We start from the raw sequence: 24,677 nt of genomic DNA on the forward strand, positions 1-24,677 counted from the left end.
TGAGAGGAAAAAAATAAATTGTCCATAATGGAATAGTGGAGCATTCTCGATGATCCAAGTGGCCTATTTCTGATCCTGTGCCATATGGTCTTGTTATTTGTGGGTTCATCCTGTTCCATGTACACTTGCTTCTTGGTTTAAGCTTCTCCTAACCATTACGCTGCCTCGGATTTGTCAGTAAAACAGAACTACCGATAAACAGCAAGTTCGGTACCCAGATTAATGACCTTGGGACAGAACTGGGCAGAAAATTTAAAAATAAATTTCAAATTTCACAGTTGTACTTACTTGAATAGATGAACCTATAATTCTACTACACTCTAGTGAATAAAGTCCCAGCCTATTCAACCTTTCCCTGAAAGTCAGGTCCTCAAGTCCTGGCGATATCCTTTATTTGTTTATAAGTTATTTGTGTCTGGAGCCACGTATAGACCAGTCTTGGTTCATGGCAAATTTCCCTCCCTATAAGCCATTGGTGAACAGATGAATGAATTAATAATGCTACCAAAGTGAGTAAATGGCCAAATAGTCAAAATGAAAAAGGATATATATGGTGATCAAGTGAAATTAATATTAACTGAATTAACCATCCTACTCTGAACTGGTGATCAATCTAGGAAAAGGTTCAATAAGATGTGACTTTGATATTCAATTTCTCTTTTTGCTAGAGCTCTCTGACGAATGATATGCTCTTAATAGCAATTTAAAGATTTTGGGGTCAAGTCTTCTCTGAGTTGTTGCTCCTGGGGCAGGTGCACGTGTTGAAAAAAGGTTTCTCTTTCTAGCAAATTTCAGCTGCAGTGTGCACATCACCAAATCAGCAGGTAGCATTTTAAAAGGAGTGTTTTAAAGTAGTAATTTTAAAGAATTTTTGTTTATACATTTAAAATGGGCACCACTTTTGATTCAAACAGCAGTGAATAAGTTTATCCCAAAAGGAAGCATTATATGTTATTGGGTTCAAGTACTATATCTGATGAACGTGATTTTAAAAATACTGAACAAAAATTCTATTTTCTAATTTTATATTCTAGGTATATTGAGATACACAGTGGCCACTTTGTTAGGTCCACCTGCTTGCTAATATCTAATCAGCCAGTCATGCAGCAGCAACTCATTACATAAAAGCATGCAGACATGGTCAAGAGGTTCATTTGTTGTTCAAATCAACCATCAAAATGGGGAAGAAATGTGGTCTAAAAGACTTTGACCATGGAATGATTTTTGGTACCAGATGGGGTGGTTTGAGAATCTCAGAAACTGCTGATCTCCTGGGCTTTTTAAGCTCAACAGTCTCTACAGTTTACAGAGAATGGGTGCGATAAACAAACTTTATTTAGTGAGCACCAGTTCTGTGGGTGATAATGCCGCCTTTATGAAGGATAGTGTGGGCACGTGGCCAAGTGGTTAAGGCATTGGACTAGCGACCTGAAGGTTGTGAGTTCGAGCCCCAGCCGAGGGAACGTGTTGTGTCCTTGAGCAAGGCACTTAATCACACAGTGCCCTGCGAGGACACTGGTGCCAAGCTGTATGGGTCCTAATGTCCTTCCCTTGGACAACATTGGTGTCGTGGAGAGGGGAGACTTGCAGCATGGGCAACTGCTGGTCTTCCATACAACCTTGCCCAGGCCTGTGCCCTGGAGAGTGAAGACTTTCCAGGCGCAGATCCATGGTCTCGCAAGACTAACGGATGAAGAATATCAGAGGAGAATGGCCAGAGTGGTTCAAGCTGACAGGAAGGCAACAGTAACTTAAGTGACTAACTACGTGTTACAGTAGTGATGTGCAGAAGAGCATCTCTGAATGGACAACATTTGAACCTTGAAGTGGATGGGCTACAGTATCAGAGGACATGCATTCAGTCGCCAGACTGTTAGGTACAGGTCATTCCTAATAAAGTGACCACTCAGTTTCTGTAAAAGCTTATAAATATGCCCTTTGGTGTCTTGAGGCCAAAGTTACCTGTCTCGTCTTTCCAGTGCTTGTGAAGTGCTGCAAGTGAACGACATTAGCAGAAACTCTTAATGATGATTAATGTACCTTGAGTGTATGGCCAGCAGAATAGATTGTTGAATCCTTTCAGCATTAAAGGCTGAAAGTGTAACAATACTTTGTGATGCACTCTTTGAGCAAATATCATGACATGCCAATAAGTATAAGCGGAAATTGCAGAACTTTGACAACTATTAATCCACCAAGATCCCATCGCTGCCTGTGAGGAGTTTGTACTTTCTCCCTGTGACTGTGTGGGTTTCTCTCGGTTTCTGTGATTTTCTCCCACAGTCCAAAGGCATACTGGTTGGTAGGTTAATTGGACGTTGTAAATTGTTCCATGATTAGGCTGGGGATAAATCTGGGGTTGCTGGGTGGCACAGTTTGAAGGGCTGGAAGGGCCTATTCTGCACTGTCTCTCAATAAATAGATTACCCCATAGATTTTGAGCAGGTTCTATTTGATCAGCAGGAAAAAATATTGTGGACTTTTTAACGACAACCACTATTTGTTTAATCACACTTGAATTACTACTTGAATCAAGTATTATTTTTTACTTCTCTCCCTCAACTGGATATACTTGCATTGACAATTTAACAACAATCTCTGTAGACAAACTTTGAATCAAAACTCTGCTATCATATTTGTGTTGCAGTAAATTTTGCAATGAAGCCTGAACACACAGTTATTTATTAAAGATTAAATGGGTTGACCATAATCTTGGATAATAAACTTAAAGAAGCCAAACACGAGGAAATCTGCAGATGCTGGAATTTCAAGCAGCACACATAAAAGTTGCTGGTGAACGCAGCAGGCCAGGCAGCATCTCTAGGAAGAGGTCCAGTCAACGTAGAGGTACAGACCGTAGGGTCTCGGCCCAAAACGTCGACTGTACCTCTTCCTGGAGATGCTGCCTGGCCTGCTGCGTTCACCAGCAACTTTTATATGTGTTTAAAGAAGCCAAATTTGTGTTCCTCATTTCTTCTTAAGTATTGACCTGGATAAATTGCTAAAATCTGTGACAATTATGAATTTCTGCAGAATAATGATCATTGCACAAAACACAAAGACACATTTCCTCAGAAAACTGTTTCTTTTGCAACTTGCAGCACAATTTGCTTTAGGTAAATCTTTGTGTTTGCCTCAATGCATAGCTTTTCAGGTTGAAATGTTAAACATAGGATATGCAATCAGAAGTGCTCTTCGAGCTGATAGTGAAATTTAATTTTGTTTTGGTTTGTTTGTATCTTGGTAATGAATAATATAAGTAGGATGTGTTAATAGATAATAGAACATCTCAACTACCACTGTTAAATATAAAATTTAAAACACTGTATCAAGATTTATATTTGGAAATATTTGTTTACATTAAATTTGCCGAGTACATGGCATTCAGCGGTTTGTTTCTAAGATTCATTCTTCAGTTGGCAAATTAATTTAGCTTCCAGCCACCTTATGCAGCATCTTGAGTGCTCAAGATACAATTAAACTTTCGTTTTATACCTGTTTTACTCCTTTACTGCTTCATTTTAAAATTAATTTTTAGCTAGAGGAAACAATTTGAAAAATTAACAAAAATTTTCAATTTGTTTATTATAGTGTAGAATTTGCATTTGGTCTTGATAAACAAAGTGTTACTATATTTTTTTAATATCAGTGGCATGTGTCATGAACTTTGTTTTGTGATAGCAGTACAGTGCAATACATACAAAACCTATAAATTACAATAACGTATAAATTATATCAAAAAGAGAGTAAAAATATAGTGAGGCAGTGTCCATGGATTGGTTCATTGTCTATCTCAGGGCTTCCCAACCTAGTGTTCACAGACACCTTGTTTGGTGCTTGGCATAAAAGAGGTTGGGAACCCCTGATCTGTCTTGGGCAAGGCATATTGGTAAGAAAAAAGAAGAATTCCTCTTGGAACATTGCTTTAAAGTGTATTTTTTCTTCTTTATAGTTCAGCGATCTCCCCCAATACCTGCACAGGAACTGACTCAAATTCTGAAAGCTGGGTATTTGGAAAAGCGACGAAAAGGTAATTTGTTTTTTATCAGTTTATATACCCAATGAGATCAAAACTGAGTGTGCTAATTACAAGTATCCATGTTTTTCAGTAGAATTCTTGATGGTCTGCATTATGGAAACAATTCTTCACATATACTTTTTTTTTAACATTGATGATGACATACATCCAGAAATACCAGCTACAACAGCTCAAGTAGCCTGCAGTTGCACATCAACATGCATTACTGTTCACTTAGGAATTTGCATTTCAAATCAGTGTTTCATTTCTAACTGCTTTCACTTAAAGCAGAATTATATTTCAGCAACAAGCTGCATTTCTATGTTCTACTTAACCAACATTACATCTACATAGAACGGCAATGCAGGAAAAGTGATGACAGCTCTATCATAGAGTCATATAAAAGTGCAGCACAGAATCAGACCCTTTGGCCCATCTAGTCCATGCCGAATCATTTAAACTGCCTACTTCCATCAACTGGTCAGTACCATATTCCTCCATATCCCTGCCATCCATGTACCTATCCAAACTTCTCTTACATGTTGAAATTGAGCTTGCATGCACCACTTCTGCTGCCAGCTCATTCCACATGCTCACGACCCTCAGAGTTAAGAAACTTACCTTTATTTTCCCATTAAACTTTTGCTGTTTCACCCTTAACCCATGACCTGTAGTCTAAGTCCATCCAAACTCTGCAGAAAATGCCTGCTTGCATTTACTCTGTCTATACCACTCATAATTTTGTATACCTCTATCAAATCTCCTCTCAATCTTCTACATTTCAAGGAATAAAGTCCTGACCTATTTAATCTCTCTTTGAAGGGTAGTAACTTCCTGAACGTGGTGGTATGGGACCTGAGACTCCTGCACATCCTGTCTGATGATAATAGTGAGAAAAGAGCATGGCCTGGATGGTGGGCGTCCTTGATGATGGATGCTGCTTTCCTGTAGGAGCACTCCATGAAATGTGCTCAGTTATGGGGAGGGGTTTTCCTGTGGTGGACCAGGTTGTGTCCACCACTTTCTGTTTTCTCTTTGTGCATCATGCCTAAGGAAGATTAAAGAACAGCTAGATCTTGTAGACCACGTCATGACCCCATAGATTGGAAGCTATCATCAGTTGCGTTCATCAGAACCAAAGCTCCTCAGAAATGCAGATCCACATTCTGGAATAAATATGGCAGGGTCAGGGGGAGTGGATCCACTGGTGGCTGCTGAAGGAATGTATGGATGTACCAGTAAGAGAGGGAAGGATAACACTTCTCACCCTTTGCAACCTCAGCTGATTTGTGAGGTCCTTGTTGAAGTTATTCCTAGACATCTGAGCAAAGAATAACAATCGTTATGTGACTTTCACAGTCTCGATCTGCCCCAATTGCCTATACATAATTTTAAAACAAGTTTGCTCAGATTACAAATAAATATTCTTGAATCATTTGCAATATTAACAGCATCCTTAAGTACATGCCTCATGTTACAATTGGTTTGTGTTCATTGTAGATCACAGCTTCTTTGGATCAGAATGGCAGAAACGCTGGTGTGTGCTTAACAACAACATTTTCTATTACTATGGAACAGAAAAAGGTAATATTTCCTCCAGAGCAGAGTAAATTGAAACATTAATATATGGGGTTCATGTGTGTTTTATTGATTGCTGAATAAACAAAACTGTTCTCCTCGATCGATAATGGGATTGTTGGATTTGGCATTACTCCTTTAAAATCTGAATTTTATATTCCTTCAACATTCAAGTGTCATTTAGACACTAGAAAGTGGTACCATATAAGCAGTAAAAGCTAGAGATTCATAGCAGTATTTGAGAAAAGAGAAATAGGGTTAGCATTTCAGCCTGATGACTTTTCATCAGAAGTAGAAAAGTAAGAAAAATGAGTGTGTTTTGAGTGGCAAAGAAAGGAAGTGGGAGAGGACAAAGGGAATAATACCTGTAGTAAGGTAAGACCAAGAGTAGCTGAGTGACAACACGACTATTGGTACTCGCTCAAAGAGGGAAGCGAATGGTTGTTATTCATAGCTCTTCAACCTGTTGGAGGTCATTATTGTGTGCCATGTCGTATAACACAGGCGATCATGGTCTCATGACTATGGAAGTTCTTGGCAAATTTTTCTACGTACAGTAAATGCTTTGCTCTTGCCTTCTGGGCATTCTTGGTCCTAATTAAAACACTTAAATGTTTTTATCCCTTCCAGATTTTCTCCAATATTCTTTTGTGTGGATGTCATTTGATTTCACTCTTTATTGTACTTTGCAAGTTTTATTGTGCTTTGTATCTTCATTTCTTTTCCATATGCTTTTAATATTCATCATCATCATTATGTGCCATGTCGTATGACGTGGGTGATCATGGTCATTCCATGATTATGATTGTTCTTGGCAAATTTTTCTATAGAAGTGGTTTGCCTTTGTCTTCTTCTAGGCAGTGTCTTTACAAGATGGGTGATTGCCTGGCGTCAGTGGTCGCGCATAACCAGGACTTGTGATATACTCCAGCTGCTCATATGGCCATCCACCGCCTGTTCCCATGGCTTCATGTGATCCTGATCGGGGGTGGGGGGGGGTAGGGGTTGCTTTGCAGGTGCTACACTTTGCCCAAGGCTGATCTGCAGGCTAGCGAAGGGAAAGAGCACCTTACAGTTAGTTAGAGATATATCTCCACCCTGCACTCCTAGAGGGAATAAACGTAATAAAATAGAGCTGTGACATAGAATATTAAATGAAAAAAATTGGCTGGAAATCTGAAATGGGAGAATGATACTTGGTAAGTCATGTTAGCAAAAACAGAACTGGCCAGTCCTAACACAAACAGGAAAAGCTGGTTATCTGAAATAGTTGAATTCAATACTGAGTACTAGGGGGATACAAATACCAATCTGGAAGATCAAATACTCTTCCTTGAGTTTTTGTTGGGATTTGTTGCAATGGTGTAGGAAGTCAGAAGCACAGAGGTCAGAATAAAAATGAGATGGAAATTCAAAGAGGTAAAACAGCCACAAATTCAAGCAACACACATCAAATTTGCTGGTGAACGCAGCAGACCAGGCAGCATCTCTATCTTTGCAGATCAAATGCAACATTTTGCAAAACAATCATTATTCTGTGTTTGACCGTAGTGTGTGCACAAATAATTCATTATCTCATAAAGAAAGACATTTGGGTCTCTGAATGATGAGCAGGGAAAAAGTAACGGCAAGTTTTTCCTCTCCTGCTGTTGCATGAGTGGATTCTAAAAAAAGGAAACATAGAAGAGCAAACCAGGGAATTGCTGAAGGAAGAGTCTGTTCAGAGTACTGACAGGGAAGAGAATTGTAAGTCTGGTTGTGGCATTTTGTTGAAGATGGAAGAAATTATGGAGGCGATGCACTGAATGCAGAGGCAGGAGGGATGTGAATTGAGGACCAGGGGAAATCTTACCCTTACTCTGGGAGGTAAGAGAAAAGGATGAGAGCACGTGCATAGAAAATGGAGCAAATACAATACTGTCAACTCTGACAGAGGACAGACCACAGCTAAATATAAATATATCTCAGAATCATTGGTATCAAGAAGGTTTGTCAACAGAACAAATGCAATGGAGCCAGCAAAGCAAGGAGCGTGGAAAGGAATGCTTACGGTAAGCAAGATGGGAGGAGGTGTAATTGAGAGACCTGTGGGATTTTTTTGGAGCTTGTACTGCATATTGGTGGAAGTTGGAAAAATTAAGAAAGAGAAGGGTTGGACATGGACCATGTGGATGTAAGTGGAAATTTGGCAGCAATATGAACTATCTAAGAAGGCTGCATGAGACGCACATAAATACAATTACCGGTGTAACTGAAAAAGAGATGAGGGAAACGAGGAGTGTTCCACATATTCCACAGTGTGATAGATCTTGCTTGGATACTTGCAAGTTCCCATACAGAAAAATATTGGATACATATATATAGCTAAGATGCCTTGGACCTTTGCACAACACTGTAGTAATTTTATGTATTGTACTGTATTGCTGCCAAAAAGAAAAGTTCATGACATATGTGAGTGATAAATCTGATTCTGATATGGGTCTTTGTTGTGGACTGAGAGTGGGAAGGGGGCAGAGAGAGAGGAATCGTGGTTGGGAAAAAGGGGAGGGAAAGGGGAGGAAGCAGGACACAACAGAGAAACAGTCTGTAATGATCAGTAAAATAGTTGCTTCAAATTAAATCACCTTGCATGGTGCCTCAGAGCACCTGTGCCACCCCCCCTCCCCAACCACTGGCACTCCTTCTCCACCACCTGTCCAACACCCCTCTTGTGGAGGTCCACCCTCACCATTCCCAACATCTGTTGCTCCTGCCAGATTTACGAACTTGCTCTCCGCCCCACACTGTCAAATATGGTACTGTGCATCTTCGACTTAGAGAAAGTGATTGGAGATAAAGGAGCTGTGTTCCATGAAAGAATAAGTTCAGCTAGGCATGTGAGGATGGTGAGGAGGGACTGGCTGGGCCAGGTTTAGAGAAGTAGTGAAAGGTCCTCAGCCATTCTGTGTTCTCTATCTTTTGAAATTGGACAGTTTTCTGCTGAGTGTTGGTTGTCCGTTGCTTTCAAAGATAACAAAAACCTGTTTGGGAGGAGTTTTATAGCGAAAAAGCCGTTGCTCTGGGGCAGTTCCACTGTCTCGGCCTCAAAAATCTTGGTCCAGTGGTATGAAAAATCATTGCATCTGGAGACATCATATTCATGATGCCCTCTGTGCCTTGTCAGGCCCCTCGCTCTCCACGAAGAATTGCAGCATCGCCGCCTTGGCCATTAGATCATGTAGTTGCTCTCATCTGCCCAGTCCGCTAGACCTGGCTTCACCTGCTGGAGTAGGCATATCCCTGTCTCACTGGGGTTGGAGATTCCCGGCTACCCTCACCTGGTTTAGCCCCCCCTATAGAAGTGGTGTACAGGGGATGGCTACTGGCACATGGAAACGGTTACCTGGAGCCACAGGTGAGAGCCTGGGTGACAGGTGGGGACCGAAGATGCATGAGCTGCCCCTGGGTGGAGCACAACAAGCCCGCCACATGAGCTGCCCCTCCCTGGACACCCCGCACACTGTTGAGTACAAGGAAGGAAGAGAACAGTGTTTAGCTTCTTTGTACTGAGTCATTGGTTCACTGGTTCTTCTTCAAAGTTCAAAGTAAATTTATTATCAAAGTACATATACATTACCATATACACCCTGAGATTCAGTTTCTCTTGGGCATACTCAATCATTCCCAGAACCATAATAGAATCAATGGAAGACCACACCAACTGGGTGGAGAACCATTGTGTAAAAGACAGCAAACTGTGCAAATAGAAAAAGAAATAATAATAAATAATAAATATCAAGAACATGAGATGAAGAGTCCTTAAGAGTGAGTCCATGGGCTGTAGGAACAGGCTCGATGGAGCAAATGAAGTTGAATGAAATTATCCCCTTTGGTTCAAGAGCCTGATAGTTGAGGGATAATAACTGTTCTTGAGCCTGTTGGTGTGGGTCCTGAGGCTCCTGTACCTTCTTCCTGATGGCAGCAGTGAGGAGAGAGCATGGCCTGGATGGTGAGGATGGATGCTGCTTCCTGCAACACTCCAGTTAGATGTGCTCAGTGATGGGGAGAGCTTTACCCGTGATGGACTGGGCTGCACCCACTACTTTTTGTAGGATTTTCTATTCAAGGGCATTGGTATTTCCATACTAGGCTGCGATGCAGCCAACCAATATACTCTCCACCGCACATCCACGTCAAAGTTTTTGATGTCATGCCGAATTTTCACAAACTCCTAATGAGTGCATGACATTGGCAGTTTCTGTTTTTATTTTTAATGTCTACCTCTGACAGATTTACCCATTGTCCTCCATTCCATCATATTCTTTCCACTTAGTCTCCCTTATGAGATCACAAATCACATCCACTGCATTTCTTCCTTGCCAAAATTTTTATTAAATGGTTTTTACTAATGATGTTGCTGCGGATAAAGTCTCCACATGGATCTCACCAAGGCCACTTCCATCTGTTTTTCAGTGTATGAACTTTAAAAATTATTTTGGATACTTTGTATATACAGTATATTTCATGTACCATTTTCTCCAGTTAATAACACTATGTCCTGTATTTACTTACTGCATTTCAACCTTTCCGTTGGTCTTAGTATATGGTTGACATTCAGGGCGATGAGCACCATCTGCTGTTGTTGCTGTTGGTGTTGTTTTATTATGTGACATGTACCAAGATACAGTGAAAACCTTGTGTTGTATATCTTCATACAGATCAAACCATTACACAGTGCATTGAGGTAGGACAAGGTATACTAATAAAAATAAAGAATAAACTGTAAAAATTACAGAGAAGGTGCAGTGCAGATGAATAATTAAGTAATAGTGGGATGGAAGCTGTCGTTGAGCCTGGTGGTACATGCTTTCAGGCTTTTATGGCTTCTGCCTGATGGGAGAGGGGAGAAGAGAGAATGTCTGTGGTGGGGGGATCTTTCATTATGCTGGCTGCTTTACCGAGGCAGTGAGAAGTGTAGACAGAGTCCATGGAGGGGAGGCTGGTTTCTGTGATGGGCTGAGCTGTGCCTGCAACTGTCTGCAATACCTGTCCCACCTTTTTCGTGGTGGGGGGAGGAGTCTTAAGGTGAAGGATTGATAAGCATTAATGCTTATCTTTTCATTGTGTTAGTTCTTAGTAAAGTTCAGTGATGTGTTATATTCATATGGATGAATTAAACATTTTTATGCAATTTATCTACAGACAAACAGCAAAAGGGTGATTTTGCCATAGATGGATATACAGTCCAGCTGAACCCTACAATGCGAAAAGATGCAAAGAAGGACTGCTGCTTTGAACTTACTGCTCCTGATAAGCGACTGTATCAGGTTTGACTTTCTTTTATTTTTTGGTACTTAAATCAGAGGATCACTTCCTTCAGTTACCTGACGTACCAGTCAAAAAGGGTGTTTTCAATCTAGATTAATCTTAGATTGGTGAACCCCCAAAGATTTTGACAAGCTGAAGCAGCCCACGGCTAATGCTAAAACCATTATTGTGGATTTCATAGCACATAGAGCATAGACCAATACAGTACAATATGGGCACTTTGGCCAAAAGATGTTGTGCCAACCTGTATAAACCTTTTCCATATTCAAACTAACCCTTCCCTCCTACGTAACTCATAACCCTCCATTTCTCTTACATCCATGTGCTTATCTAAGAGTTCCTTAAATGTTGCTTTTGTAGCAGCCTATACCACCACCACTGGCAATGAGTCCCTGGTATCTACCATTCTCTGTGTAAAATAAAGTATCTCTGACACCCCCCCCCCCCAAACTTAACCTCTACCTGCCTTCAATGGATTTATCTGGTATTGTCCTTTGCTGCTCTTGGAAAAAGGTGTTGGCTCTAACTATGCCTCTTATATACTTCCATCAAATTGCCTCTCATCCTCCTTTACTCAAAGATAAAAGCCCTAGCTTGTTCACTCTATCTCAATAAGACATATCATTTAATCCAAACAGCATCCTGGTAAACCTCCTCGGCACTTTCTCTAAAGCTTCCGCATCTTCCCACAATGAGGCAACCAGAACTGAGCTCAATACTCGAGTTGTAATCAAAACTGGGTGCTGTAGAGCTACAACGTTACCTCATGGCCCTTGAACTCAGTAATCCAATTAATGAAGGCCAGCACACCACATACCTTTTTAAATACCCTCTTAATGTGTGATTGCTAATAATCCTGCCATTAACCTTGTATTCCACCTTCATGTTGGATCTTCTGAAGTGTATCACTTTTGGCTTTTCCGGATTGAATTCCATCTGCCACTTTTCCTGCCAATCTCTGCATCCTCTCTATATCCCACTGTAACCTATGACAACATTCTACACTACCCACAACACCACTAACCTTGGTGTTATCTGCAACTTACTAACCCACCCATTCACTTCCTCGTTCAAGTCATTTTCGAAAATCACAAAGAGCAAGGGCCCCAGAACAGATCTCTGTCAAACACCATTAGTCACTGACCTCCAGGCAGAATACACCCCATCTACAACCACCTTCTGCATTCTGTGGGCAAGCCAATTCTGAATCTATGCAGCCAAGATTTCCTGGATGCCATGCTCCTGACTTGCTGGATGAAACTACCATGTAGAACCTTGTTACGCGCCTTGCTGAAATCCATATACACCACATCCACCACTCCATCTTCATCACTTTGTTTTATCACCTCTTTGAAAAATGGTGAAGGAGATGGTCAGAGTTGACAGAGGAATTCATTCTCTTTAATGCAATGGGGAGTAAGGGCTAAAGGTGATGGGTATAATGTTAAAGGAAAGAGATCAAGAGTGACATGAAGAAAAGCTTCCTCTTCATTTTGTTTCCAGCCACCAATTCCCTTTTTTATTCTCCAACTTCCAATTCCATGCTGAAGGCCACAACAAATGTGGGCAGTGCATTACTGGTTGCAACTAAAGACCACTTTAAAAAGATGGATAGACAACAGCTACATGAGAAAAAAACTTAAAGTGGCCTTTTGTTAGAACCAGTGTGCTGTTTTGGTCTTCCATGTAGAATTGGATAAATATATGGTGGGGAAAAGAACTTGCAAGGAACTGGTGGCTGAAACTGGAGAACTGCTCTGGTAAAGCGTCATCATAGTGATGATGGACCAAATTGCCTCCTTTTATGCTCTAACTATTCGATGATTGAGTGATGCATTGGCACATTGAATGAAAGCTTATTGCAAGAATGTGCATTGGCTGTTTTGGATCTTCCCTAAATCAACAACCTGCTGACCTGAGGCAAGAATGTTACCACTTGAGTCTCAGGTATTTCATGTATTTAGATTTTTTTAAAAACTCACTATATTCTAATGAGTTTCATAAACATAAGCAAACATTTAAACAGATGTACGCAAAGTGCAGGATAATACTCTCTAGCACAAATTTGTTGGCGATAAGTTTTGGTACCTTAAACAAAAATAGTCATATTATGACTTGTAAGCAGGGGTCATTCAGTGCAGGCAAGTTGTTTATGCAGTGTAAGTAATGGTAAAGATTGTTAGTGTCATAAATTCTTGTATTAAGCTTTCTTTTAAAAATCAGTGCGTTTTGTTGTTATGGACAAGAAAACAAATTAATGAAGGTAGGATAGCTGATTCTGACAGGTCATCTTTGGAGGGTTATATGTAGCAGTTTAAAGTAAAGTAGCCAGTTTTCCAGATTGCCAATAGTATTTATTTTCATCAGAGGTCCATTTAAATTTTATGTAGTTAACAGCAAATGTTCAGTATTGAAGTTGATTTGTATAGGGATACTGAGTATCTCAGGCAAGGTCATTGCAGAAGGAAACATTGTGAGCATTTCAGAACAGTGACTGTTCATCAGATTCAAGTTTATTGTCATTCAACTGTATACATGTATACGGCCAAATGAAATAATGTTGCTCTTGGTGTTCACACCTACAATTAAAGGTAAGGGCCCATGGCATAAAAAAAAGGTTCAAAAACTTTACTCTAGACAAGGTGCCACATATGAATCTGCTTACCGAATTAAGAGCCCTTGGTATTACAGGAAAGTTATTGGCATGGTTAGAGCTAATTGGTAGGAGGCAGCAAGTGGGAATAAAAGGATCCTTTCCTGATTGGCTATCAGTGATGATTGATGTTCTGCAGGGTTTGATGTTGGGACCACTTCTTCTTATGCTATATATCAATGATTTAGTTGATGAATAGATGGCTTTGTTGCCAAGTTTGCAGATGATACAAAAATTGGTGGAGGGCAGGTAGTGTTGAAGAAATAGCAAGGCAGCAGAAGGACTTAGGCAGGTTAGCAGAATGGGCAAGAACGTGGCAAATGAAATACAATGTTGGAAAATGCATGGTCATGCACTTTGATAGAAGAAATAAATGTGAAGACTTTTTTTTAAAAGGGGAGAAAACTCTAAAATCTGAGTTGCAAAGGGTCTTAGGAATCCTTGTGCAGAACACCCTAAAGGCTCACTTGCAGGTTGAGTTGGTGGTGAGGAAGGCAAATACAATGTTGGCATTCATTTCAAGAGGTCTAGAACATTGGAGCAGGGATGTAATGTTGAGGCTTCACTGGTGAGTGCTCACCTTGAGTATTGTGAACAGTTTTGGGCTCCTTATCTAAGAAAAGATGTGCTGACATTGGTGTGCATTCAGAGAAGATTCACAAGGATGATTCCGGGAATGAAAGGGTTATTGTATGTGGAATATTTGATGGCTCTGGGCCTGTACTCATTAGAATTTAGAAGGATGAGGGGGGATCTCATTGAAACCTTTCGAATGTTGAAAGGCCTAAGCAGAATAGATGTGGAAAGGATGTTCCCATGGTGGGGGAGTCTAGGACAAGAAGGCACAACCTCAGGATAGAAGGGTAAAATTTAAAACAGAGGTGCAGAGACATTTCTTTTGCCAGAGTGTGGTGAATTTGTGGAGTTTGTTACCACAGGCAGCTGTGGAGGAGAGGTCATTGGGTGTATTTAAGGCAGAGCTTCATAGGTTCTTGATTGGCCATGGCATCAAAGGTTATGGGGAGAAGCCAGGGAGTGGGGCTGAGGAGGGTAATAAAAGATCAGCCATGATAGAATGGCAGAACAGACTCAATGGGCCAAGTGGCCTAATTCTGCTCCTATGTCTTATGGTCTTATGGTCTAGACCAAGGTGCACAGCATGGTACAAATAACACACACAGTACATAAAGTATTATTACCACAAGTAAATTAACAAATAATAAATTATAGTGCCCATAAAAACTATTCACCTCCCTGGGAAGTTATCATGTTTTATTGTTTTACAACATTGAATCACAGTGGATTTAATTTGTTTTTTTATGACACTGATCAACAGAGAAAAACTCTTCTGTGTCAAATTAAGAACAGAGCTCTACAAAGTGATCTAAATTAATTACGAATATAAAACACAAAATAATTGATTGCATTAGTATTCACCCCCTTTAACATGACACAGCAAATCATCATTAAAAAGCAGAAGTCAGGAGATGGATACAAGAAAATTTCCTGTGTTCCTGTATCTGGGAGTCCAACTGCTGGTGAGTCAGTATCCTGGCAAAAACTACAGCATGAAGACAAATGAACTCTCCAAGTAACTCCGCAAAAAGCTTATTGAAAAGCACAAGTCAGCAGATGGATACAAGAAAATTTCCAAGTCACAGAATATCCCTTGGAGTACAGTTAAGTTAGTCATCAAGGAATTGAAAGAAAATGGCACAGTTGTAAATCTGCCAAGAGCATTCCATCCTCAAAAACCGAGTGACCATGCAAGGAGAGAACTAGTGAGGGAAGCCAGCAAGAGACCTATAACATCTTCGGAGGAGGTTCAAGCTTCAGCGGCTGAAATGGGTGAGACTGTGCATGCAACAACTGTTGCCCAGGTGCCTCACCAGTCACAGCTTTATGGGAGAATGCAAAGAGAAAGCCACTGTTGAAAAATCTCACATGAAATCTCAGCTAGAGTTTGCCAGAAGGCCTGTGGGAGACTCTGAAGTCAGTTGGAAGAAGATTCTGTGGTCTGATGAAATTAAAATTGAGCTTTTAGGCCATCAGTCTATATGTTATGTTTGGCATACACACATCATCAAAAACACACCATCCAAACTGTGAAGCATGGTGGTGGCTACACATCATGCTGTGGGGTTGCTTCACTGTAGTGAAGGTAGAGGGTAAAGTGAATGCAGCAATATACAGGGAAATCCTGGAGGAAAACCTGATGCAGTCTGCAAGAGAACTGTGACTTGGGAGAAGATTTGCTTTCCAGCAAGACAATGACCCAAAGCATAAAGCCAACACTACACAGGAATGCCTTAAAAACAACAAAGTTAATGTCCTGGAGTGGCCAAGTCAGAGTCCAGACTTTAATCCAATTGAGAGTTTGTGGGTGGACTGTTCACTCATTCACCTGTTCAATCTGACAGAGTTTAAGAAGTTTTGTAAAGAAGAATGAGGAAAAATTGCAGTGTCCAGATGTGCAAAGCTGACAGAGACTTATCCACACAGACTCAAGGCTGTAATTGCTGCCAAAGATGTCTCTACTAAATACTGACTTGAAGGGGTTAATTACTTAAGCAATCAATTATCTTGTGTTTTGTTTTGTAATTAATTAGATCACTTTGTAGAGATCTGTTTTCACTTTGATACGAAAGAGCCTTTTTCTGTTGATCAGTGTCATAAAAAGCCAAATTAAGTCCACTGTGATTCAATGCTGTAAAACAATAAAGCATGAAAACTTCCAAGAGGTGTGAATACTCTTTATAGGCATTGTATATTCCAGAGAATTCACATATAATAAAATATCAAAATAGATGGAAGGATTTTAACCTGAAACATTTAATTTATTTTCTGTGTCCACAGTTGCATCCTGATCTGCTGCATGCATATTGCAAACATTTTCTGTTTTACCTCAGATTTTCAGCTTCTGCAGTATTTTATGTTATGTGTTTCTGAAGATGTTCTCGCAGATAACACCATGTAAATCAGGGGTGGCCAACCTTTTACACTCCATGCGTCAATTTTTTCCGCGCATGACTTCAGATGGGATTTTTTTCATGCACGAGTTCTATATTAAGATATTTTTACAAGAATTGTGGGGGTACAAGAGTTGTATGGTGCATCTAAACTTGTGCATGAAAAAATTGACACGTGGAATGCGAAAGGTTGGCCACCCCAATGTAAATGCTGAAAATATACACTTCTGCAGTATCTTTTAAGATTTAATATTTGTCTCTTAATTTCAGTTTGCTGCAGCTACTTCCACGGAGGCTGAGGAATGGGTTGAGCAGCTTCAATTTGTATTAAAAGGTGAGTGTTCAAAAGCTGTAGAACCAACGCAATGGGTAGGACCATGTTCAGATTAATGCACCGTGACTCACTATTACACCCCTGCTAATCCCCAAGCTGCATTAATTAATCTTTTCTAACTGTACTTCTCCCAACAAACTCATGGCCATGAATGCAACAAAACCTCTAAACGACATATCATGTGCCCGTGAGCTGACAAACTTGGGAAGCTTTTGCTGTCAGAACCCCGTTAATCAGAGGGATAAAAAATAAGAGCAGTAGGCTATTCTGCCCCTTAATGATAGTCCTGCATTTAACATCACCGTGGTTGTTCTTCAGCCCTCACATCATTTTGTACAATCACTCTATTCCTTTATTCCTCAGACATCTATTAATCTTCTTTTGAACAATCAAAGAGAGATTCTGCAGCCCTTGGAGGTAGAAATTTGTAAAAATTTACTAACGTCAGTAAGAAGAAATTTCTCCTTTAGTTTTACCCTACTGCATCAAATAGTTTCTAAATTCTAGTGAATAGAGGCTTTACCATCTCAATGTTGAATTCAGTTTATTATCACAGAGTGTATATGTCACCCTGTGATTCAGTTTTGTATTTACAGGAAAATAAAGAAGTACAATAGAATTTATGATAAACTATACAGAAACAAAGACTGACAAACAACCAATGTGCAAAGGCAACAAATAGGCCAAATAAAAAAAGTCAACAAATAACACTGAGAGTACAAGGTGTAGAGCCCTTGAAAGTGAGTCTGTAGGTTGTGAAACCAGTTCAGAGTTGAGGTGAGTGAACTTATCCATCAGGTTCAGGACCCTGCTGGTTGAGGGTAATTATTGTTTTGATGCCGTGGGATCTAAGGCTCCTGTACCTCCTGCCTGATGGTAGTAGCGAGAAAGAGCACCGACTGAGTGGTAGGGTCCTTGATGATGGATGCTGTTTTCTTGTGTCAGTGTTCCTTGAACTCAGTGTGAGTAGAACTGGGCTAGATCCACCACATCCTGTAGACTTTTCCATCCCTCGGCTTTGCTGTTTCCATCTCGATCCTTCGTATGAAATTTATTATCAAAGTACATGTATGTTACCATATACAACTCCGGATGTTGTTATACGTACAGGTGGTAACTGGGACAAGTTCCCACTGCCTGTTAATTGCTCCCAGTGGTATGCACCTCAAATAGTCTCTGACAACCAAGTCCAGCTCCTGGCCTTCACATGTGACTTAACTACTCAGCCTGGCAGAACCATTTCTACTGACAGGTGAAAGGGCAAAAGTGTTTTACTGGCTCCTTAAAACCAGTCGCTTCAGTCAGATGAGGTTTATCAGCCATGATTGGCAGCTCATCTAGGATAAGGAGATCTCTGATCTCAAACCTCCGCTGCCTTACGACTATACCCAGTCATGAGGGAGGCTTTGGGTGTAAACTCCAAGGGAAAGATAAGGAGCTGGAGTCCTTAATGCAGTCCAATGTTGAGTCCAACACTGACTGGCAACTCCTGTGACGCTGCTGGTGCCAGACTGTGTCGATCTCTGCCGTTCCTTTGGATGCGTGGAAAGGGGGAGCTTACCACATGGGCAACAGCTTCCTCTCCATATTGTACAGCCCTGGCTTGCATGTGTAGGGAGCTAGGATGCAACATCTATGGTCAACCCTGACCAACACACAAACCTAAGATTTTTTTTTCTTGCAGAGATACACAGTAAGTCCAGGAAAGACAATAGAATCAATGGAAGACCGTACCCAACAAGCAATTTGCAAAAGACAACTGTCTGTACAAAAACAAAAGGGAAAAAATATATACTAAGTGTAACTTAGAGCAGCCAATTAACCTAATGACCGGTATGTCTTGGGTATGTGGGAGCAATGTGCAGCACCACGTTGTCACAGGGAGAATGTGCAAACTTAACCCAGATAGCACCAGATGCCAGCATCAGAACTGGATCACTAGATACGTGAGACAGCTCTCCTACTTATAATGCCATAACAAGATTAAAAGTGATTAAAGAATATAATTATTTAAAGCATATCAAACTCTTAAATGGCATAATATATAGAGATATAAAGAGAAAAACAATATAAGGAGTTAAAGACAAGAGTTTCTTCAGATTCTAGAGATCTTGAGCAACGTGTACAAAGTGCTAGAGGAGCTCAGCAGGTCTGATGACATCCATGGAAAGGAATAAAGAGTTGATGTTTCGGGTCGATACCCTTTATCTGGACAGTCAAAATTACCTCACAATGAAGGCTTTTAATGATCTTGTGGGCTTGCAAAATTTTCTACCTGTAAGCATTTACCCAATAGAAAGTGGTGATTGAATCTTTCACCACTGTATCAGGCAATGAATTCCAGATTGTGTCTGGTCACTATGTGAAGAAGTTTTGTCCTGATATTGCCCCAGGCTCATATGCCATTCAGTTTAAATTTTGCTTCTCTAGTTTCATCTCTCTTTCCTCAGTCAAATTTTTCTTTGTTTGCATGGTAAAGATGTTATGTTGAGGCTTTATAAAGGCTTGGTCATACTGCACTTGGAATATAGTAAGCAGTTTTAGGTCTCTTATCTAAGAAAGAATGTGCTAACATTGAAGACGATCCAGACAATGTTTACGAGAATGATCCTGGGAATGAAAAGGTTAATGTATGAGTAGTGTTTGATGGATCTGGCCCTGTTCTTGCCGAAATTTAGAAGACTAAGGGGGTATCTCATTGAGACCTAGGAAATATTGAAAGCCTAGATAGACTGTCGATAGAAAGGATGTTTCCTATAGTGGGGGTATCTAGGACCAGAGGGCACAGCCTCGGAATAAAGGTATATCCATTTACAACGAAAATGAGGAGTAATTTCTTAAACCAGAGGGTGGTGAATTTGTGGAATTCATTGCTTTGGAGGCTGGGTCATTAAGTATATTTAAAGCGGAGAATTATTTGTTTTTGATTAGTAAAGGCTTCAAATGTTATGGAAAAAGGCAGTAGAATGGGGTTGAGAGGAAAATTAATCAGCCAAAAACAAAAGTCTGCCCCACAGTCCAAAGACATCATGTAAATTGCTCGGTGATTAGGCTAGGGTGGAATTGAGGGTTACGGGATAGCATGGCTCAAAGGTCCAGAAGGGCCTACTCTACACTTGATCTCTTAAATAAGTAAATTACTAGAGGGGCATATGCCAAGAAGATGACATTATGGCAAACAGAACGATCTGAAAGGATGTTTAAATCAGATTGTCAGTCTGCATGTATGACAGCAAGAGGACTTCGCAAGACAATAGGCAGAGTTGCCAGAGCAGGACTTGGATTTTTGGCTAGCTGCTGCTTACAACAGAAGTTAAAACATTTGCCATCTGGTCCCCAATTATGAAAATGGAGTTTTCTACTTTTTCAAGCTGGAAAGAATGAGTTGCATGCTTTGTGCAAAGCTCTAAACCAGTTTGGCACCAAGCATTTCATTAGTCTGTTTGCATGACCAACCCCTTCAAAATTCTCATCCAAGGCACGTTTAGACGATTTGAAATACAAAGAGTTTAAATCAACAATCCTTAAGAGATTTTTAAAAACATTTAAAGACTTTTTAACATTCAAAAGAATGGCTGAGCTAAATCTTTGACAGCTATTGACTTCCAAAAGGGGAAAAAAGAGTTGCCATGTCTTTCATTTGTCAGAGATTATTTCAGTAAATCCCAAATGCAAATATAAGGCATGTTTCCCAGTTTTCTCCTTTTTTGAGAAGTTCCGTATCATCACAAACTGCACTTCCACTACAAATTGCTGACAGCAACTTGAGTACTTGTGTAGTTAAGTGTCTTTGCAGAAATACCAAAGTTGCCATCAGTTACATGGATTAACATAATTAGAAGTCCAATTTTCTTGGGGAAAGATGTGTGCAAATTACTCCTCTGACCTCTCTCATTAACAAGACATTTTCACCCACAAAATTGCTGCTTGCTGAATGTTTTCTGTTTTACACGCCACTTTCTGTGAACTCTAGAAATAGCTGTGTGTGAAAATGCCAGGAGATCAGTATTTCTGAGATAATCAAACCACCCCATCTGGCAGCAACAGCCATTCCACAGTCAAAGTCACTTAGATCACACTTATTCCCTTTTCTGATGTTTGGTCTGAACAACAACTGAACCTCTTGACCATGTCTGCATGCTTTTATGCATTGAGTTGCTGCCATATAATTAGCTGATTTAGATATTAGCATTAACGAGCAGGTGTACCTAATAAAGTGGCCACTGGGTGCATCTTTCCCAGAACATACTGTAAGTTGATAAGCAAATTGAACATTATCAATCTTCAGAAAGTATCAACAAGCCATCTGAGCTAATTTGGGTAAATGTGTTAGGCCAGAAAGCAGAGAGGCCCTCCGTCAGTCGAGATCGACCATGGACGTTGTGTCCCAGCTATCTACATGATACGCAAGCCAGGGCAGTACAATATGGACAGCAAGCTGTTGTCCCTGCAGCGACTGCACCTCTCCACACAGCTGATGACTCTTAAGGAACGGCAGAGATTGATATAGTTTGGCACCAGTGGTGTCACAGGAGTTGCCGGTCAGCATTGAACTCAACATAGGATTGCCTTATGGACTCCAACTGTGGATTTTTCCTTGGGGTTTACAGTACTCCTGAAGCCTTCCCATGAGTGTGTATAGCTGTAAGGCAGCGGAAGTTTGAGATCTGAGCTTTCCTTCTAGATGAGCTGCCAACAATGGCTGACAAGCCCCATCTGCCTGATGCGACTGGTTTTAAGGCACCAGTGACCTGCCTTTGCCCCTTCTCCTGTCAGTAGAAACAGTTCCACTGGGCTTAGTAGCTAAGCCACATGCGAAGGCCAGGAGCTGGATGGTGATTCAGAGGCTGTTTAAAATGCATGCCATTGGAAGCGTCTAATAGATAGTGGGAACTTATCCCCATTACCACCCCTGGTATAACAACCTTAATGAACTAAAAAGCATGATATTTGATCTTAAGTACCCACATTAAAGGCACTGGATCACTGATAATCTGAAGTGAAACTACTGAAATAATTCATTGAGAACAAGTGCTTTGGTTGTCCTTGTTCTCTCATCACTCTCCTGCCCCTAACCCTACTCTCCCCACCAGTCTAATTCAATGAATAATGCCGATTTGTTTTGAGTAGGAAACTTGTGGGAGCAAGGTTATCCTAGACTTCACCATATCATTAACTGAGTGCTCTGTGCTGTTAGGTTCCATATTTTCATGAGGTGTTGAATTCCGTTGTAGGCAGCTGTCGATCCCAGGGGGTCATGGGTTTGTGCCTCTGGTGGACTTTGTCCCCTCCAGGGCACAAGCCTGGGTGGGAAGATTTGAAGAACCATCTGTTGCCCATGCAGCGGGTCCCCCTCTCCATGTCACTGGTGTGGTCCAAGGGAAGGGCAAACGCCAATACTGTTTAGCACCAGTGTCGTCACAGAGGTTGCCAGAGTGAAGTTGTAAACAACATTAAACTGCCTTAGGGACCCCAGCTCCGGATTTCTTCCTCGGGGTTTACTCCCGATGCCATTCTCAAGGGTGGGTATGGCCGCAAGGCAGCAGAGATTTAAAATCAGAGTTTTCCTCCTTGTAGACAGGCTGCTCTCCAAGGCTGATGAGCCCCACCTGCCCAAAGCAACTGGTTTTGAGGCGCCAATGGTCCGCCTTTGCCCCTTCTCTTGTCAGTAGAAACAGTTCTGCCAGGCCTAGTAGCTAAGCCACACGTGAAGGGCAAGAGTTGAACTTGGTTGTCAGAGACTATTAGAGTCTCATGCCATTTGGAGCACTTTATAGGTAGTGGGAGCTTATCCCACTACCACCCCCAGCTGTGACAAGCTTAGAAACCCAGTGTTGAATGATGATGCTATCACCTATATTCTAAATCTTCAAAAAGAGTGAACAATCCAAAAGAATAAGAAAGAATACAGTACTCCAGTTCTCTGCGAATTTTGCCCTCTTGTTATTAATAAGGACATATATAGGAATCAACCTATAATGTTGCATTTTCTTTTACCTTGCTCAGTGCTTAATGCTTTGATCGTTTTGTTTTTGTTTAAAAAAAAGACAGAGAATCTAGCCTGATCCCGGTAGATGATGACGGTGAAGAAATGTATGATGATATAGATCCAGAAATCAAAGACGTAAAATCCAGCAAAGAACCGGTAGATGAAGATATTTATGAAGAGCTTCCAGGTTTGTGCTTTTTAAAGTATTCATTTTTGAAGTAAATTACACTTTAAAAATTCTGAAAAAAAAAAGCAGGTTTAAATACACCACTTGGGTTTCTTAATTCTGCAGCATGGAGCAGGAAAGAGATAATCAAGTCTGTCTAAAGAGAGATGACTGAGGGAAGACACACTTTATGAGTTGAAAAAAGACCATGGGATGAAAGCCAGGGACCTGTACAACATTAGTAGTTAGTGATTTGAAGATAAAACTCAAAGTGAAGAAAGGATTTTGTTGAATAGTCTAATGAGTTTGTAAAAATTGCGTTACAAATTTGTCTGAAAACAAATTTTATTACACAAATAGATTGTTGTTGTCTGTTTAGGTCAGCTATTTAGTCCAGTTAGCTATCTGTTCATATGAAAGTGGGCATTTCAATATTGTTCATTATAACAGTTTAATTGTTCAATGTTAATGAAATATTGTAATCTGAAGGAGTATTATAATTTTTAAGAATAAAAAAAACACCTGCTGGATTGCTATAAAACAGGCTAAGGAAGTCTGGGAAGAAGGTCCCTTATCTACAGATATATTTACCAAGAATGTACATTGTATCGTGCTCCTGTCCTTAGCTCTTCAAGGATGAAGGGTACCTGGAGGCTAAAATAAGCAAAGCTTGTCAGTGGTGATGGAGTCGTGTGACTCTCTTTGGGCAGCGTTCCAAAAATTGCACTGGAAGGATTGCTCATTCCTAGAGGGCAAAGAGCATCCACTCTTCCCTTGATTTCGAACTACTGTTCATGAATTGGTTAATGCGGTAGTTTACCTTTATATTATTAACCATAGGAACCATAACTAGGAACCTGGGGAAGGGTGTCATTAAGTTCTTCAAGATATGATCTCAGTCTGTACTGCTCCAGCCAGTAGTGCCCTTCAGAGAGAGTTGAATAATTTATTGTTGTTACATGCTTCACGGCTTTGCTATCAGGAAGACTCAGTCTTTAGCAGAGACCTACAAAAGCATAAGGTGGAAGAGATGGGGAGAAGGATGGAGAAGGTAACCACACACTCAGATTAAGTGAGGCTTTCTCTGGACATGTTGTCAGGGTGCTGCTTATTAACCAAAGGTTCTCTTGAATCCAAGTCTGCCGGCTCTGAATGCAGTCACAATGCTGGTAACTGGGGGAATGACAGGCTACTTTCAAACCATCTGGCTTCGACATCCATTATAAAGCACCAGTACAAAAGGTTATGTGTATATTTAACTGCAGTGCAGTGGACCACACCCAGAAATGTTTGCTAAGCATCTAGAGTTAAAGCTGCAGTCAGCTGGGCATCACAGCCAGACAGATTCATTTGTCACGCAGCTCTGGAGCAATGAGAATTGTACATCATCCTGATTTGGAAATGTATCACAATTTTTCATCATCTTTGTGGTTAAGACATTCAACTGACTACTGATAAACAAAAACAGAGCCCTAGGCCAACTTAACGTGGTCAAGTAGCATTTGTGGAGGCAAAAGATATCAGCTGGTACTTCAGGTTAAAACATTCTATCAGACTCAAACTTCATTCACATGATTCCACGTTATATACACTCAGTTTCGAGAGCTCTACAGCTCACCTTCTCAATAGTATTTATTTATTTATGTATATATGTCTTTGCACA

The 24,677-nt window shown here is 40.6% G+C and overlaps 1 protein-coding gene across 1 annotated transcript in view; it reads left to right on the forward strand.

Moving 5' to 3' along the window:
- Positions 1-24,677, forward strand: part of skap2 (src kinase associated phosphoprotein 2) — a 280,543-nt gene that overhangs the window by 151,202 nt on the left and 104,664 nt on the right. The window contains exons 5-9 of the mRNA XM_063069551.1: positions 3,953-4,030; positions 5,519-5,602; positions 10,778-10,902; positions 16,796-16,859; positions 22,907-23,035. Coding sequence (XP_062925621.1) covers positions 3,953-4,030; positions 5,519-5,602; positions 10,778-10,902; positions 16,796-16,859; positions 22,907-23,035 — 480 coding nt within the window. The remainder of the gene's footprint in view (positions 1-3,952; positions 4,031-5,518; positions 5,603-10,777; positions 10,903-16,795; positions 16,860-22,906; positions 23,036-24,677) is intronic.

The sequence above is a fragment of the Mobula hypostoma genome, chromosome 17, assembly GCF_963921235.1.
Source record: "Mobula hypostoma chromosome 17, sMobHyp1.1, whole genome shotgun sequence".
NCBI lineage: Eukaryota > Metazoa > Chordata > Chondrichthyes > Myliobatiformes > Myliobatidae > Mobula > Mobula hypostoma.